This window comes from Halichondria panicea, chromosome 8 (assembly GCF_963675165.1).
Source record: "Halichondria panicea chromosome 8, odHalPani1.1, whole genome shotgun sequence".
NCBI classification, from domain to species: Eukaryota; Metazoa; Porifera; class Demospongiae; order Suberitida; family Halichondriidae; genus Halichondria; species Halichondria panicea.
Window position 1 is genome coordinate 1,244,838 of NC_087384.1, and position 18,605 is coordinate 1,263,442.

General features: G+C 44.0%; 6 protein-coding genes across 7 annotated transcripts in view; 2 read left to right on the forward strand and 4 right to left on the reverse strand.

Moving 5' to 3' along the window:
• Window positions 1-18,605, reverse strand: part of LOC135339652 (serine/threonine-protein phosphatase 6 regulatory ankyrin repeat subunit B-like) — a gene marked incomplete in the record, with an annotated part of 1,209,744 nt that overhangs the window by 139,313 nt on the left and 1,051,826 nt on the right.
• LOC135339797 (uncharacterized) lies at window positions 321-1,483 on the reverse strand. Its single transcript, XM_064536067.1, has 4 exons — window positions 1,249-1,483; window positions 1,008-1,134; window positions 756-885; window positions 321-665 (listed from the first exon to the last, which is right to left on the reverse strand). The coding sequence occupies exons 1-4, from the start codon at window positions 1,397-1,399 to the stop codon at window positions 411-413; spliced, it is 663 nt and encodes a 220-aa protein (XP_064392137.1). The 5' UTR covers window positions 1,400-1,483; the 3' UTR covers window positions 321-410.
• On the reverse strand, window positions 3,040-10,440 carry LOC135339656 (uncharacterized). 2 transcript variants are annotated; one of them, XM_064535872.1, is made up of 11 exons: window positions 9,967-10,440; window positions 9,408-9,737; window positions 7,734-8,054; window positions 7,042-7,338; window positions 6,476-6,781; window positions 6,047-6,364; window positions 5,616-5,960; window positions 5,343-5,442; window positions 4,487-4,740; window positions 4,246-4,321; window positions 3,040-4,116 (listed from the first exon to the last, which is right to left on the reverse strand). In XM_064535872.1, exons 1-11 carry the CDS (start codon window positions 10,061-10,063, stop codon window positions 3,126-3,128), a joined length of 3,435 nt encoding a protein of 1,144 aa, XP_064391942.1. In that variant the 5' UTR covers window positions 10,064-10,440; the 3' UTR covers window positions 3,040-3,125. The 2 variants fall into 2 exon arrangements, with proteins under 2 accessions (XP_064391942.1, XP_064391944.1); XM_064535874.1 differs by lacking the exon at window positions 9,967-10,440 and adding an exon at window positions 8,259-8,298 and having other exon boundaries at window positions 9,408-9,536.
• Window positions 10,561-13,093, forward strand: LOC135339736 (replication factor C subunit 2-like). The gene is made up of 8 exons (XM_064535993.1): window positions 10,561-10,718; window positions 10,815-10,926; window positions 11,052-11,158; window positions 11,372-11,574; window positions 11,973-12,067; window positions 12,171-12,299; window positions 12,353-12,550; window positions 12,825-13,093. Exons 1-8 carry the CDS (start codon window positions 10,624-10,626, stop codon window positions 12,933-12,935), a joined length of 1,050 nt encoding a protein of 349 aa, XP_064392063.1. The 5' UTR covers window positions 10,561-10,623; the 3' UTR covers window positions 12,936-13,093.
• On the reverse strand, window positions 12,986-16,455 carry LOC135339694 (dynein axonemal assembly factor 11-like). The gene is made up of 7 exons (XM_064535933.1): window positions 16,358-16,455; window positions 16,206-16,299; window positions 15,525-15,676; window positions 14,654-15,176; window positions 14,357-14,428; window positions 14,081-14,216; window positions 12,986-13,681 (listed from the first exon to the last, which is right to left on the reverse strand). Exons 1-7 carry the CDS (start codon window positions 16,365-16,367, stop codon window positions 13,232-13,234), a joined length of 1,437 nt encoding a protein of 478 aa, XP_064392003.1. The 5' UTR covers window positions 16,368-16,455; the 3' UTR covers window positions 12,986-13,231.
• On the forward strand, window positions 16,504-18,569 carry LOC135339696 (splicing factor ESS-2 homolog). Its single transcript, XM_064535935.1, has 4 exons — window positions 16,504-16,727; window positions 16,784-17,603; window positions 17,821-18,019; window positions 18,233-18,569. The coding sequence occupies exons 1-4, from the start codon at window positions 16,599-16,601 to the stop codon at window positions 18,495-18,497; spliced, it is 1,413 nt and encodes a 470-aa protein (XP_064392005.1). The 5' UTR covers window positions 16,504-16,598; the 3' UTR covers window positions 18,498-18,569.

The window sequence follows — 18,605 nt, forward strand, 5'->3', positions numbered from 1 at the left end:
CCCAGATCCACAGAAAACCTGAGGTATGTTTGGAACAGGAGGGGCAGCATTGCACACTGCAACCAGACAGGCTACAAGGAGAAGCTTCATTTTGCTATTGCAGTCGAGGCTAGTACATGTAGAAATTAAAAAGTGTGGAGTTCGTGACTCCAGAAGTTTTGTGGTAAATTTTATGATGCTTTTATTATGCCTCAGTGCGCATGCGCAAGCAAGGTACTTGTAAGGATTGGGTTTCAGCCGATACCAAGCCGATTAAAATACGTATTTTAATCGGCCTGGATTCGAGGCTAGCCGCATACCAGCAATGTGGCTGGAACACATTTTCTAATTAGCATAAACAATCATGGATTTGCAATGAATAACAGTTAAAGGACATGCAGTAAGATCATTGCATGGTTCAACTAGTGTGTTCATGGTTTCTTGCACACAGGGGGGACATCGAACACCTTAGGGTCGGAGATAGTAGCATTGAAGCTCATGAAATTATATTCCACAATTAAATCCGTTTCTTTGCCATTGTAGTAGCCAGGTACGTTAGGGATGCCAGGAGGTACAGCCAGCTCAAAACGCTCACCAGCGACCTGCATGGTGTAGTCCAGGGTGTAGTAGGCAGGCACATTAGGAATGCCAGGGGCTACAGCCAGCTCCAAACGCACACCAGCAACCTGCACGAGGCATGGGATATAAATTTGCCACTTGATAAAGTAGTTCAGTTAACAAGAAAACGTAACAATTAGCTAGGCAAATTCACTCACAGTCTGTCCCCATATGTCGTAACTCATTTCTTTGATTTTCTTCTGTCCCTCGTACGTTGCTGACTTAACCCAGTCAAATATAGGAGGCAGTTTGGTGATATTCGTAATCTGAGAAGTACATTGTTCAGGCCTGCATATGAATCACACATGCATGCACTTGTAGTAATAGCAATAACAGAAATTTAGGATCACTGGATGCATACTTACATGTAGTAATACATACAGAAGTTCGAACTATACTGTATAGCATACCCTGTGATGATGTAGCCCATGATGTGACCGGTTTTCTGGTCATATCGGAGTAGTGACTCAGTCGTCAACTGTTTGTAGATATTTATTCCAACCTCCATCTGGTTGACATAGTCACGACACGTCAAAACTGTGCAAGAATGATGAAATGAAATCTATGATGATGTAGCCGCTATATATTCACTCAAGAGTCCATGCAAAACACATACAGTCATAGATCTACTAGGCATTTTATATTACTTACATTTATAATTGCTAATGTCTGCAGAGCCATTGACAAAAATCTCCCCAGATCCACAGAAAGTCTGAGGTATGTTTGGAACAGGAGGGGCAGCACTGCACACTGCAACTAGACAGGCTACAAGGAGAAGCTTCATCTCAGCTGATCTCTTCATTAAATTGCAACAGAACGTAATTATAAAAGCATGTATGCATAGACTAGAATCTAGATAGAAATCTAGATCTACTACACTGTATAATAATTATATCTAGATCTATATTTGATCCAACTAGAAAAACATTTGCAATGTGAAAAATTGCTAGGATTGGCCAGGGGAACCACAAAAAAGCGTGGGAACAAGAAATCAGACGAGAGCATAACTCCAATCCGTTACAACGTCAATCACATGTATACTGGTAGTTTTCCCATGTTTTCCCAGCCAATATGCCACGCAATTTTTACTGGTGGAGTGATGACCAATCCCTATATATATTTATTATACATCCATTTTAGAATGTGGGGCACATAATCATGATGATTTGTGATGAATTGATGTTCCTAATACATGCAGTGTTGAGCACAGGTACACACAGTCCATCCATGCGTAGTAACATGCACGGACCGTACTGGTGACTGCATGGAATGATGTGGTGGATGGAAGCTGATAGGTGGATCTGGAACACAGTCTATTATTTAATATACTATGTATTGTACATGTTCATGACGTTGTAACGGATTGGAGTTATGCTCTCGTCTGATTTCTTGTTCCCACGCTTTTTTGTGGTTCCCCTGGCCAATCCTAGCAATTTTTCACATTGCAAATGTTTTTCTAGTTGGATTCCCTTTCTTTTTCAGTACAGTTTACGTATCATGACATGCATAAGTGGAACGTCAAGAGGCAGTACAAGAAGAGAAGACAGGACTAATCAGATATCTTCTCGAATATCTCTGGACTAATAATTATAGTATGAGTAATAATTTATTGCTTGATAATTATGTTGAATTTGCGAATCAGTATTAAATGACAGCCATTTTAAGAGCATGATATCTAGCCAGTGCATATAGCATGCCTGTCAGAGAAAGGGAGCTAGAGCTGAACAGTGTGAAGAAAAGGAACACCTCAGGCTCTGGAAAAGCACTGCTGCACTGATTTTAGGCACACGGTTTTTTAGCCACGCCTATCTATTATTATTGGCCACAACGTAATTGCTGAGTCATTAAAGATGGCGGAATTGTCTAGGTAAGAGAAATAGAGACTGAGAGGTCATCTGCCTCGTGGAAGCAATCGCAAATCTGAAGAAGCGCTTTGTAATCCAGGTTGTAGTCGTTTGGAAACCCTGTGCAGAATGTCCTGGAGATGGCTGTACTTGGAGTAAATGCTGGGCAAGAAACTTACTTACTTACTTACTCACTTACTTACTTACTTACTTAGTCAGTCAGACAAAGAGCGGTGAAACGTCGAAATAGTGCAATTTTAAAATGAAAATATTCATTCATTAAAATGTTTATGGATTATAAAATTAGAGATACAAAGAGAGAAAAGGCTAAATAAACTATCTGTTCAGCCAGTTTCTTGATGTGGCCTTTCCCTGCAGAGATAGAACAGTTTGAACATGAGTCAAAATAATTGAAATATTGCTAAACACGGGCAAACCCACTGCCAATCCTATGTAAAACCTACTGGTTTTACTAATATATTAATGTTGAGTTTGACTCCGGAAGTTCATGTGTTCAATTTTGCTTCATTTCAGTAGTAATGCTGTCATGTGTGTGCCACTCAACCAGCCCCTCCCCCACATTTTGCTTGAGTGAGTATGACAGGCGAGACTAGAGTTCATGCACTCATTAAATACAACACACACTGATGGACAATAAAGTATAATACAGTTTTCAGTTTCAGTTTAGACTAGAGCAAAGCGCACAATCTGTGGTCCAGTGACGCTCCCTTGTCTGAGGGGGCGGTACCCTCCATTCGTTCTACACCCACCCTCCGAGGAGGAGGTCGACAACATAAGAGCTCGAGACAGAGGTACCTTCTCTTGAACACGAACGTCTTCATCAGTTGCAAATACATCATCGTCTTGGTTACAATCCACGTGATTTGCTGTAACGTATCGAGGTTGGGTAGGTTCGTGTATTGTTGTCATATATCTAGGCTCAGCAGGTTGTATTTGGTGGCCATTAGTTGATGGCTCTGCAACTGATGGCTCTGAAACTGTTGGCTCTGCCACTGCTAGATCCAATTTATTTTCTTCAAGGGGAGGTTCGCAAAATGAAGTGATGGGATCTTCAGATTGACCAATGGCTTCTGTTTCAGCTCCACTTGGAAAAACGTCGCCATTTTCCTCTTGCGACAGTGAAAGGTCGAAATCTTCTTTAGCTATAGAATCAGCGAATGAAGTGATCTTTTCTCGAGAAGGTACCTCATTTTGTGACAGTGAGAGTTGAACCAATTTTCCGGCCTCAATACCGCTCACACTGAATGCCCTATCCTGGAACATGGCCTCCAATTGTTCTGCAGGTACGGCCGACTTAACTGATACAGTACTTGATGGAGACAGTTTGAAAATCTTTATAATTGCAAGTCGAGCTTTACGATAAGCAAGGCAGTAAAAAATGAGAGAAACAAGTCCGAAGAGAATCGAGGATACGAGGAACACACTATGTAAGGCTGTATCTGTGTGCTGTGTGGAGGGCAAACCAACGGACCATGTAATGTCAAACAGGAAGAGGGTGGAGCCAGTGGAAGTAAAGTGCCACGCCCATTCTGTAAGTCCGTTCTTGGTCCTGTTGAGTAGAGAAGTGACAAGAAACACACACCATGTGAGGAGGTGGAGGAGTCCCAGGGGAAGGAGCTCACCGAGCCAGTACGGCCATTGTGTTGGGCCACAACTGTGTGTGTGTGTAGGGGGGGGGAGTGATTGGGCATACGCAGAAATAAGATTTCTATATGCTCTAAGCTCACAATTGGCAGTCAAATAATTGTTAGTGAAATACTAGTTCAGTGAAATTAAAACTTACAAGTGGGTAGTATCATTTGGTGTGTAGTTAGTGATGTCTGGGCCGATGGAGACGGCCACCACCAGCAGTGGGATACCTGCAAACACAAGCATCATGCATCGATCATTAACAGAGTCTATGTACTACAGTAGTAACAAAGACTCAGTAAAATAAGCCAACTATGCACCGGTTCAGGCCTACCAACCATATAACATATAGGGCAAATGACCTATAGAATATTAATTTTCCACAATTTACTTACCCCAATTCAAACAGAAGGCAATCACATGTGCAAACAATCTCCTTTTGCCCGTAACTGTGATAGCCTTAAACATGACCAGGTTGGTAAGAGCCAACATGGCCACCAGAAACAGGTAGTGAAACAGAGCAGCAAAGAAGATGCATCCAGTTCCAGTGCGGGTAGTATTGTGAGAGATAACGTAAGCAAGGTTGAGGGCTATCACGGAGACACAAGCGTTGGTCAGTACCGGAGTGAAGGGCTCTTCTCTGAGAGGTCTGGGGAGGGGGGGGGAGTCAGTTATACGCTATTTGGTCAAATAATAATAAGCGTAGCTCTATAAGAGGCCTATTAAAATGATGGTATGTATGTTTTTACAGATTGCTTTCAAGTCCAATTTTCAGCGTTAGCATAAAGTGGTTACATGTATATACACACGCACACGTACAGGTGCAAACAGTTATAACGAAAGTGCATAGTTTACACAAAGTACAAACTACAATGAAAGCCTATCAATGGATGCTTATAATAATTATTACAGAATACTTTCAAGTCCAAATCATTTAGTATAAATACACACATAATGAAAGTGCATAGTTTACACAAAGTATAAACAAACACTTTTGTTTGCTCATACTACCGTATAGCGGGTAATTTTCGGGGGTCAAAATATTCGTGGTTCAGCAATATTTAGCCATTCGTGGTTTTTATTTTTGTGGTTGCTGCTTGCACTGCAGGTAAATGTAGACAAGGTCGCTTCATTCGTGAGTAAAATATTCGTGGTCCAGTGTTAAACCACGAAAACCACGAATATTTTGCCCCACGAAAATTACCCGCTCTACGGTATACTCTCTCAGATCTGTTTCTTGAGGAGACTTACTTGATGACAATGTAGACGACCATTATTGCCAGGAAGCAGAGGGCTCCCACGATCCCCCCCACATAGGAGCCATGACCTAGCCCTCCGGGCGTCTCCAGACCTACAAATAATGAAAACAAAAAGATAAGATTGTGTACACTATGGGAACTACGATAGCTCTAGTGTTTTTATATACATAATTATCATATCTTGTATTATTATTTTCTACATGGACCGGGACGTTTTTACAAAATGTTTTGGGAAAAAATTATTAACAACGTACACTGTACTCACCACCAGGGGTTACGAGAATGGGGCTGAGTATCAAGTGGTATTGATTGGTCAACTCTGTCTCTCCGGCTGTGCTGCCGGCCTTGCAACCATAGTAACCAGCGTCGCCCTCCCCCACACTTTGTATGGTTAGCACACTTTCGATTGCACGATCGAAATCACCGAAACCATCCACATTTGTCTGGATTATTTCCAAGCGCCCCTCGACGTCTGTTATCAGAGGAGAGCCATCTTTGTACCACAAGATAGTCGGGAGGGGGACGCCAGAGGCTACACAGGTGAACGATATCGTGCCGTCTTTGAGGACAGATTGGGTGGAGTTTGGAGCATCCTTGATGAGGGGAGGGGCTATGGAGGGTTAAAATATAGTTGGTAATTAAGCGAATAATAAAAACAATAATAATTATGCTGAACACATTTCAGTTTACGCTTACTATGAACAAGAATGTTGAAGTCTGCACTTTTAACGACAGTATCAAGAGAGGTCACATGACATCCATAGCGGGCGGCATTCTCAGGCTTAATACAATTGACCAATAGAGTTGCTCGAATCAAAACCACATTCCTGTTCTCTTGACGATGCTCCAATACTGTGACCTTTGAACTATTGCCTAGCGGTTGGTCGTCAAAGGTCCATGATAAGTTCGTAGAGGGTGCATTAGATACGGTAGTGTAGCCCACGCATCCGACAGAGAGGGTGTGGCCAGTTTCTATGGTAACATCGGACGGTGCGACGAGAATACCAGTACTCTCTGCAGAAATACATACATGCTGACTTTTTTGAAATCAAGCAACAATAGCTCCAGAATATTATTTTGGGCACGAAATAAATCACTGATACCGCAATGCTTTTATTAACTCACCGACTGCACAAAGGTCAAAGGTGGCGGTGGTTGTCTCCCCATCCCCTGAAGCCACACAGCTGTACTCTCCCGAGTCAGTCACGCCCACTCCACACACCTTGAGCACACCCCTCACAAAACTGCGTCCTCCACGAGTCACCAGATCACTTGCTACGCTCCGTCGATCGTCGGTGGATATCTCGAGGTCATTTCGTGTCCAGTAGATGTGTGATGATGAGTGGGCGATACAGGCTAGTGTGAGGGTGGTGTGGGCGTCGCTAATGGCAGTGTGGGTGTGGCCTGGACTAACGACTATTTGAGGAGGGGCTGGAGGGAAGTAAGAGGGAAAATTAGTGAATTAGATAAAAGTAATTCTTATAGAAGTTGATAAGAATGTGGATTGAGAGAATTTTAACTTGATTTGAATACTGTAATGGAGGTGTTCAATAAGAGTGGGGTCATCATGAGATCACTGCATGCGCAATGACTGCTAGCATACAGTTCAAGGACTAATAAAGTTGCTTGCTTGGGCCACAAAACATTTGCTGAACCTAAAAACAAACAAATGTACTCAAAGATATTCTTACCTAACACTTCGAGTTGAAATGAGTGCTTTAGTTCCTGTTGTCCATTGGTCCCTACACATGCAATCTCCCCTCCATCATAGTCTGCCACCGGGCTTATACTCAGTACACTCCTCACAAACTCCACCCCCTCACGGCGTTCGATCGTCTCCTGAACATTGAACCTCCCTGCAGCGCTGAGAGGTACCCCAGACCATGTGACGTAGGGCCGTGGGAATGAGTGGAAATCACATGACATGTTGTGGGTGGAGCCAACACGAGCACTTGACATTGTAGGGCCAGAGAATAGCTGAATAGAAGCTGCACAGTGTGTGTGTGTGTGTGTGTGTGTGTGTGTGTGTGTGTGTGTGTGTGTGTGTGTGTGTGTGGGTGTTTGTGTGTGTGTGTGTGTGTGTGTGGTGTGTGGGTGTGTGTGTGTGTGTGTGTGGAGGGGGGTACTAGCTGGGGGCATATGTTCATTGCCTGCTAGTGATGCATGTATGCCCTAAGTAACGACTAGTACAATTAGGAGCACACACTGAGAGGTTAAGTTAGGGCACGCTTAAATGAAACACTTCGATCTAAAAGCATGCAATCCCTGATCTATATACAACACTTGGCCTTTCAAAAGGCTATGATAAAATGCACAATCCTAACTCAGATACCATACAACAGTGTATATATGCATGGATAGATGCTAACAACATGATCCTTACCTGGTATTGTAACCTCAAAGGTAGCATTACTCGTACTCAGTCCGTTCTCAGCCACACAGGAGTACCCCCCGCTAGCAAGACCCCCTACGTTGCACATCTCCAGCCTCGAATGCACCAAACGAACATCCCCTGTCACTGTCACATGACTCTCAATCCTCGTAGCCGTCTCTAACCCCCAGGAGGGAGATGGTGAGAGAAAGTGTCCATTTTGTGACCAGCTGATAATGGGGGATGGGAGGCCGTGAGCGATACACGTCAGTACGACTGTTTGATTGGACGAGAGATTAACGTCTTCTGGCGCCACTAGAATCTGTGTAGGAGCTGTGTGTGTGGGAGGAGGGGAATATAATTATTGTAAGCTATCAAAAATGGATCGTCAGTTGCGTACATTAGTGTGGGCGGGAGGGGGAGGTATTGTAAAAATGATCGTGCAGTTGGGTACACCATTGCCACTTTAGGTTATTTCCAATAATAAGAAGTGGGACAGCTAAATGTGTTGTATTCAATGAGGCAAACAATTCTCACCATTAACATTCCAACCATTAACTCACCATCCGCTGCATACCTATAAGCAAGAGTGCGAAGACAACCTTTAAATTAAATCAACTGTAAATTACGATAACGACAGCTGCAACTAACAAGGGAGGGGGAGACACATTGTTGTTCAATGGCCCAGGGCTATGCTATCAGCCGTTGCTGTAATGCGATCAATGGGATGCATCCGATCTAAACGATGATATCATAATTGTATAATTAATCGGGTGCCTGTTGGTTGAATTCTTTGCAGCTGCCGTTATACTGTTTGGCACTACAGGCTATACGGCTGGGTAAGAATTTGAAACAGCACCTTTAAAATGCGGGCCATTGATTTGAGTGGGCGTTGGTTATCAGAGGACCTAATGACTGCACAGTTGGCACGAGCTTCATTACATACCATAATTAATTAGTGATAATCTAGTTAACAGGTCAATCAGTTCTCAACTCCATAGTGACGCTTATCATGATAGAAAGCAGTAACATACATTCTAGCTCTAAGCTTTTCATTACCTCACTGAAATTTCAGTGGGAACCCGTATTATAACGAACACCTTTGGGGAGGAAATTTTGAGCCATTTTATATGAAGGTACGTAGCATTTGTTGAGGGGTTGTTTTTATACACAAACTGTTCATTTGGGACCTGGCCTATTGCAGTTGGCCTTTCTTCAAGGGTGGCCATTAAATGCTTTAAGATCTAGACGGGTTCCACTCCACTAGTGGCGGAACTAGGATTCTTGAAAGGGGAGTTTCAGTAGCACAGTTAGTTGAGCGGCCGGGACAAGAACTCCGATTTACCTAAAAAAAAAGGTCGTCACTTCTAGTACTACTAAACAGTCAGCATGCGCACATCATTGAATTTTACCCAAAAAAAGGTCAACACTAACTCTAACAGTCATCATGCGCTGGAGAGTTTTTTGCCTTTTAGTCACTAAAACTGCACAAACCAACCTTTGCAGGACTTGCAAGAACTAAAAGTAAGTGATCAGTGCATACAAAAGAAATGACTAGCTAACTACATGTAGTTGCTTCAGCCTCCCACTCACGTATGTCTCAGAGGGGGTTCAATTGAACCCAAAGACCCCCCTCTGGATCCGCCACTGTCCACTGTATAACTATCACACAGAGAATCAACTCACCGTCTTTTTGAGTGATAGTGATCTCAAAGTCAGCAGTGTCTCTCTCCACTCCGTCCATGCTCAGTACACAGCTGTAGTCCCCTGAGTCTGCACTCATCACGCCACACACTTCTAGCACACCCCTCACAAACCTCACACCGCCCACATTACTCTCGATAGGTGAGTGAACGATGATTCTCGAGTTATTAATCAGAGGGGTGTCATTTTTGCTCCAGGAGATTGTTGGATATGTAGTACTGTTGCTGTCCCAGAATGCTACACAGGGCAAGAGGAACCTCTGTCCTTGGTACACGAGAGCATCTTCAGGGGAGATTACTATCCGAGATAAGTCTATGGGAAACAAAAATAATCATACCATAAGACTTTTGCAATAATTATAATATATAGTGTATCTGACACTGCAAATCCTTGATGTTTTTGCATATAATAACAACACAAGCTTCGAATTAATTTTATAGCTATGCAATAATAATGGCAAATATTGCTAAGCAGGTCAGGTCAAGCCAGGAACAAGAGTGGGGATCCTATAGTATCCAGATGCAGACATTGACGAACGTACCTTGGTCAGCTGTTGCAGCAGCATAGCGGAGCACAGTCATCAATGCAATCACTCCGTACATCGTTGTGGTAGTAATAGCCATGATGCTCTGTTGCATTCAGTTGTTGCAGGCTTAACTGTGCAGAGCTGCACGAGCACCATCGTATTTAAGCAAACACCTGCAGTGGCTGACAACAGCATTCCTAGCTCAATGAGCTGTAACCTGCACGTTCCGAGTGTGTGGTTGAGGGTGACAGAGCCTGCCCTCATCCTGCGTGCCTGTTGCTTGGCCCTCTCTGGCTGGGGGGTCACCACAGGGTTACAATGACCCACCCTTTTGTTGAACAGGTAGTGTTGCTGGATCTTGGTCAGTTTAACATCAATGGAGCTGTCCTCCTCAGTCAAGCAATAGCTGGAGAGGGGGGTGACAAAATAGATGGACAGGCTGACCTGACTTACTTGACACCATGGTACTGTTTCTTACTGCGAGGTGTGTTGGCTTAGTCTCGAATACCCGCCTCAACCTAAAAGCTTTTAGGTTGAGGCGGGTATTCGAGACTAGTGTTGGCTATGAGAGCTCGAGAGAACTCACTATGTCATCTGTTGAAGGGGAGGGGGACAGACAAGGGGCTATAGTGGGCAACTAGTCGCGGTCTCTTATCGAGTGTGATGTGAACAATGGCCTCTGATGGAGAAGTTGAGGTGATGGAAGTGAGTGATAATGGTGCTCCTGTCAAAGAGAAGACCTCCAAACCAACGCATGAGCTACCATGGTGAGGGAATAGAAGATATGGCACTTGCAATATGAACAGTACTAGCTCAACCCCCCCCACACGCACACACACACACACACACACACACACACACAGGATTGAGAAGTATCGTCCCACACTACTGTCGCAGGTGGTAGGGAATGAGGAGACCATCAGCCGACTAGCCGTGTTTGCCAAAGAGGGCAACGTACCTAACATCATCATTGCAGTACGTGAGATTCTTCTGAATCAAGGGAGAGCCATAATTATTAATTATACACATTAATTAATTTAGCTAATTCCCAGTCGTCTGTACTCTGTTCACGATAACGCACTCTCCCTTTCTTGCCCCAGGGCCCACCTGGCACGGGTAAGACGACCAGTATCCTATGCCTGGCTCGGGCTATGCTGGGTGCTTCCTTCAAGGACGCCGTATTGGAGCTTAATGCGTCCAATGAAAGGTGAGGTCTTAAGTCTTATAACTCCCCCCCCCCCCCCTAAAAAAATCCTTCAGAATCTATAGCACTATTTGAGCTCCATATGTGATACTACATATTTTCTTCCCCCCCCCACCCAACCCACCCCACCTCATTTATGCTAATGGCTAATCCCTCCCTATTTATACCCCCCACAGAGGTACATGCTAATCCCCTCCCTATTTATACCCCCCACAGAGGCATTGATGTGGTCAGGAATCAGATCAAGTCGTTTGCCCACCAGAAGGTGACCCTCCCTAAAGGTAGACACAAGATCATTATTCTCGACGAGGCTGACAGTATGACCGACGGTGCACAGCAAGCCCTCAGGCGCACTATGGAGATATTCTCCAAGACCACACGATTTGCCCTAGCTTGCAACGCCTCAGACAAGATTATTGGTCAGTGCATGTGTGTTTGTAGCCTCGACCCCAGGCCGATCCGTCTCCAATTGAACGCTAGGTCGTTTTTCAACTTCGTTCTATTAAAAAAAATCGGCCTGGGACCGAGGCTAGTGTGTTTGTTGATAGTAATAGCTTTTTAGTATGAGCTCCCAAAAGTAGCTTGCCACATTGTTCGGTTTTCAGAAAAATACATAAAGATTATTATAGCCCATGGTATTTTGTCGAATTAGGCTGTTTTTGTTCCCTCGATCTGATCATATCATGTGATAGGGCTTGTCTACAGCTAGCTACAGATTGCATCTCTTAGTTTTAATATTGAGTGAAGGTAAACTTTTCAAGCTAGGAGAATTCCTTCACCTGTACCCATGATAACCACACCTATTCCCCCTGCCCAGAGGCCATACAGTCTCGTTGTGCTGTCCTGCGCTACTCTAAACTCTCTGACACTCAAATTCTCACTCGACTCTTGGAGGTCTGCGAAAAAGAAGCGGTGAGTGTGTTACTATCCCACCTTCCCCTACTATCCCTCACTCTTTCCCCACTCTTTCTCATGACAATTACGCTGTTATCAACAAATTATGTCATGACTGCAGGTGCCTCGTTGTGATGAGGGACTGGAGGCAATCATATTTACGGCTCAGGGGGACATGAGACATGCCCTCAACAACTTGCAGTCCACATACGCTGGGTTTGGATTTGTCAGCGCTGAAAATGTTTTCAAGGTGAGGCTAAAATTGTCTCGCTACTGCACTGACCTTACCCACCCCCTGCATAGGTGTGTGATGAGCCACACCCACTTCTGATTAAGGAGATGTTGACGCACTGTGTGAACACACGTATTGATGATGGCTATCAGATACTCAAGACACTCTGGGACAAGGGGTATTCCCCTCATGACATCATCACTAACACGTTCAGAGTCGCCAAGACACACCCCCTGATACCAGAGTACTTAAAGCTCGAGTTTATCAAGGTACAGTTTGTGTGTGCGTGTACATCATCATTATTATTATGGTAATTCCTATTTCTCTCTACATTTTTTACCCTTTAAATTTTATAAGCCTATCCACAAGTACCCGAGTGATTAATTTTGAAAGTGTTAGAGTATAGAAGAAGTCTGATGGCTAGGAATTATCCTGAAGGATAGAAGCATTTTTTAAACGTTTGCAATTCATTTCAATGAAGTTTATAAGGATTGCTGAAATCTGCCAAATATTATAATCTTGTCTCTCTTGTCTCCATTGCAGGAGATTGGGTTTACTCACATGCGTATTGCCGAGGGTGTCGACTCGTTGCTACAACTGTCTGGTCTACTAGCCAGACTCTGTCTCAAGTCAGTGCCCACCCCCACCAAGTGACGGCACACCCACCCCCCACACACTAACTGACCCCCTGACTCTTTAGTACACACATATAATTATTATTATTCTGTTTATTGTTTTCCAAACATGTTATGTGATTTAATTATGTAATACACTCAATTCTACAACAACATAAAAGTAATGTTTCATGTAAACGTATATAAATTAATATTATACAGATGATGCAAAAAAAGAATACTGACGATAGTGATATATAGGGCACAAAGTGATATATGGCTGCATGCCTCATATTATTATAAGTTGGATGATGTAATGCTATAATATAATAGCTGTTAAATGAGAGGCGGTACATCGGGATCATCAACAAAATCCTCACTGACCCCTACATCAGCGACCCCCTTTTTCAGGGGGGCAGCAGTCCTTAAATTTCCCGGGGGGTCGTTCTCCTTGTTCCTCACGATATTAGCAAAGTCAGCACCTCTCCTCACACTGGGGTCAACCTCAAGCAACTCGGGACGCTCTTTACAACTCTCATTTTGTGGATCGTTTGCTCTATTCGTATCTCCACATGATTCCGTTTTGCTTCTATTCCCTGCCTGTCTTTGCAAAGGCTTCTCCATCTTGTCTTTGCCAGTTGAATATTTTTGTTGAGACGTCTTCTTCTTGCCGCTAATAATGTGCCCAGCTTTAGGCATGGTGATGAGGAGGTGGCCTGTAGTTTGCGATCGCTGGGCGGAGCTCTGGTCAGGTGATACCTCGTCCGGGAGAACCAGTTGTAAAATCTGCATAAGTGTGTGCATGGAGGAGGAGGGTGAAGTGAAAACAAAGGGCAATAGGTTGATACTTCTTTCTTATTGGTAACTACTGTATAGCACGAAATTTTTGAGGCACTTGTATTTCGTGGATTGGCCTCTAAAAGCATTTCGTTGCACACTGTTCGTGGAATGAATGCTTACTGGAAGCCACGCCTTTAATTTTTGCACGTTATAGCAGATAATTCTAACAATTTTCGTGGACTTATTTTCGTGTAGGATTGCTAACCCACGAAATCAGCGAAAATTAAGCCCCTCAAAAATGTCGCGCTAAATACGGTATGTTTAACTTTACAACCAATTTTAAAGCTAAAATATTCATTTAGTAGCTGTAAGTGATATCTATTAACTGGTATGCTTAGAGGTTACCTTCCCCTTGATGGTGGCTCGGATGTAGGAGGGCTGTACGTCACAGTCGACCAATGAGGTGTCCATGAATCGAGGCACTGCCACATCGAGCACCAAGCAGCTGTCATCCTCACTCTCAGTCAAGTGGAACTCGTACCTGCAGAGATGAAGTAATTCGAATAATTATAGTAACTACATCGAACCACTAACTACATTGAACCACTAGATCCCACTATAATTATAGGGAGGACGAGCAAGTAGTTAGTTAGTGTTTTCAATTAACTGTACAATATTTACCTTCCTTCGTTGACGTTGAGCATTTTCCCGTCCATCTCCAATCTTCTCACTCGCTTCAGCTGCTCAGGACCACTGTGGAAATGCAGGACAAAGACAGTGAGTTATCCTACAGCATGTCCTGCTCAGACCTCCGACCACGCACGCATGCACACACACACACACACAATTAACACACATTCTAACTACTGTCTAGGCCTTATATTCATACATTTTGTACAGTTGAACTGCTGACAGTAAATACAGCACATTCCACAACACATACAATACGTGCACAGTAAGCTGCCAGTGTAACCTTACCTTGGCTCTGTGGGTGTCTCTTTCTTCTTCTCAGCAATGTGTAGGAGTGTCTCCGTCCTCGACTCTGGTGTGTACGGAACATTCTCCTGCCAAAACTCATCGTCGTCTTCTTCCGGCTCTTTGTCACCTCCATCCTTAGCGACATGGGCATCAGTGTCAGTATACCACCTCCCATCAAAGCCAGGCTTCTTCTCTTTCTTTTTTGCTTGCCTCTGCTCGTGATCGGCTTTCTCTTTGGATCGTTTCTCCTTATACTCTTCTTGCTGTGCCACAATCTCCCTTCTTATAGAGTCAACCTTCTGAGAGGCTAAGATTCTCTCAGACTTAGTAACCTCGGTACCGTCCAGAGATGTTATCTGAGGGAGAATAGCCACTACAAAGTCTCTGTAACCATGGTAATCAGTGCATGGGTTCCCCGTGAGGTAGAGATATCGGAGGTGGACGTTACGGGCTAGTGACTCCACACTGAGCAGGTCCCCTATAAAGTTGAGCGTCAGGTCGAGCTTATCAAGAAACTCACAATCTGGAGAGATGAGTATGGAGTGCTCGCTATTAACATCAACAAAAAGAGTTCATGTTTTTAACGGCCATAATTTTAGTTCCGATGGTCCCGGCAATAACGTTAATTATGAAAGCTTAGAGAGAGGCCTTTCAGATGATGTGTTAAAATCAAAAGTTTATTTTGGGCCTGTTTTAAATTATGGCCTATGGATTTGAGCACACCATCTGAACGGGCTCCTTCTAAGCTTTCAGATATAATTATGGCTACTTATTGCTACACACTCGATGAATTAACAGTAGATTTAAGGCAAGGATAAAATAGGATAAGAGAGGGTGGTGGTCAATAGCAACGCAATACAATGCAACGTACTGCTGAGGTTCTCGACTTTCTCTATATTGTTGATGGCCAGGTTGAGGTACTGCAGCTGTTTCAGTCGACCCACGTTCTCAATGCGACCAATGAGATTGTTCTGCAGGTAGAGGATCTTGAGGCACTTACACCATCGATCCAAATGCTCTATCCTGTGGAGGCAAACAGTGGGCAAGCAGTACGATAACAGTAACAGATAACACTGCCAACAAAAGTATAAACTGTACACAGTATGTGGGCGTGGCCCGACCGTCTCCCTGACGGGAGGTCGGGTTGCAAGCCTATCTGGGATTTGTTCTAGCGCCACTATAGTGGCGCCCTATCAGATTGCAGCATTTTTCATGTGCTTGGTTACACTTCCGTTTGCATCTAGTTGCGAAACCCATGCAGTATGCTGTGGTCTACACGTCATCATGTCGGTTAACACCCACTTGAGAAGAAGAATATTCATGGCAGTGTTACATAATGCTGCAGAACAAATCCCAGATAGGCTTGCAACCCGACCTCCCGTCAGGAGACGGTCGAGCCACGCCCAACTATATGTGTGTGTGTGTGTGTGGTAATAAAAGGGGGAGGGGCTGACTATAGGTGAGATAGTCGAAACTGCAAATCTGCATCTAACAAAAGCAGCATAATTATAGCCCTACACATTGTAGGCTAGATGCATTCACCCTCACATACTTGACCAGGTCCTGTTGGTGCAGAGACAACTCCTCCAGGGTAGATATCTCACAGTTGTTGTGCTCAGCTCTCCTCCTCACCAGCTCCACCGTGACTGCGTGTATGGGAGGACAAGACAATGTTACTAATGGCCATAGATTGAAATTACGTACTTTTTGCCATGTTTAGAAGGAGCTACTGCCAGAGATCAGATTAATGCTGTGCTAGCTAGAAGCACATTATTTGGTGGGTAATGGTCGTTTGGACTTTTCTTTTAGAGAGACCTTTGAACCCCATATTTGCTGAGTCAACATAAAAACAAGAAAGGTGTGGTCTCTAACCTACCCCAAAGAACGCTACCAAGACGTCTAGCTAGCTAGATAGAGAGCAGACGTCTTGAACACAGAGACAACGATGGCTAATGAAGATAAGAACTCCAAGGCAGTGGTGATGAAGCCTCCCTCCGGTCCCCTGGCCATTAGACAGCGAGGGAAGATTAAGAAACCACCCAAAACAGCTCTAGAAGAGGAAGAATTCACTGGGGTAGGGAGCACACCATCTTGTCAAGTTCCTATAATTCATTCTATTTCTACGTATAGGTAATAACCACAATTATTCGGAGAGACTTCTTCCCCGACACTGCCAAACTAGAGGCTCAGTTGGAGTTTCTCGAGGCCTCTGAGACTAACGATCACGAACGACTTCGGCAGATTTCCGAGCGATATGCGACCACAACTCACACCCCAGCATCAGCCACCCCCTCCACCTTCGAGACCCCCTCGTCAACACCCAGTACTAGAGAGAAACTGAAACGAAGTAAAGACTCAAGTAGCGGCACTCCCAGTAGTGAACTGCCACCTGACGCCAAGAAACCAAAACCAGAGGAGATTAAATCGCTGGACGAGTTCCTATACAAGTATAACAGTGAAGATGATGCTTCCTTCGATGAGATTTTAGAGAAAGCTGAAGAGGAGAGAGAAAGAAAATACGCGTGGTTGTATCACCAGGAAGAGGAATATCAGAAACCGTTAGCTCTGCCAAGTGGAGAACAACAGTTGGCCATTACTGATGGCTCCAAAACTACTTCACGTAATATCCAAAGATCCGGTGTAGAGACGTGGGCGTATACTGCTAAGAATAGTCTCATGTACGTACCCGACGAAGTTGAGGACAGTGTTAAAGAGAGCTTGGATAAATCGATAAAGAAGAGGGAAATTGTTTACCCAAACACACGGCTCTCGAGAAGTTTCTTACAGAAGACGTCAGCAGCTGTGGTTAAGGCCACTGCTGGAGAAGGGGAGAGTGTAGGGGGGAAGAAGGATAAGGAGAAGGTTGGTGTGGACGGAAAGATGATGGCTGAATCTGAGACTCCTAAGGTCAATGGCTTTGGCTTTGTGGCTACTCCTCAGATACACCCAGGTGAGTGCTCTAAATTGATGTACTAATAATACACATGTACATACATCATTGGGTTGATATCTTGTTATGTTACCCTCCATTGTGTGTGATGCCACATTCGATAAAAATAATAGTTTCTCTATAATTGTATTCTATAGTGTTTCACAATTTATGATTATGTTCCTACTAACTTATAATCTTGCGTTATATTAATAAAATTAAAAGTAATATCTTGCAGGAGTGGATGCTTCCCCCCTCATGACCTGGGGCACTATTGATGGTACCCCCCTCAGACTAGAGACTGACATCCTCCCCACCTCTGCCCCTGCCTTCAAGATCATGGACGTCTCCAAGAGAGATGCTGTTGGATTGAGACTGGCTGAGAGTGCGGCCAAAGCTACCAAAGAGAGGAAGAAGGCAGCTTCTCTGGCAGCCAGGTAAGAGTACTGTCTATTAAAACTATCTCCTCTTTCTTTTCCCTTTTCTTCCCACTAAAACAGTTTTAGGATGTGCCCACACTAGTCTTAAATTTGTGTGTTGAATTGATTGAAGTTTGTAAATAGCCACCACTGCATGTATGTGGGCTGTATCACTGATACGCTAACTTCATTTATTACTAGTGTATAATGATGATTCCTCCCCTCCTGCAGTCCCGCTGTGTTGAGGAAGAAGCTCGGAGCCACACCCACTGTCACTCATCGATTACAGATGCTCTCCCCGGCTGCTCGTAAACTAGCCTCTCGTACTACGACCCCCAGCACTCACCACGCCCTCAGAGCAAGCTACACACCCACACACAGGAGCAGTGGATCCACCCCTAGACTGACCACGCCCACTACTGCTGTGACCACACCCGTTGACTCCACTCCCTCACTAACAGACAATCTACTCAAACTGTCTAGCAGAGTTAAATAATGACATTAAAAATTAATCATTAATTTTTGCTATTCTGCACATTGTACTGTTATTAAATTTTATACACCTGTAGCTGTAAACACATTGTCAAAAACAACAAAAACTAAG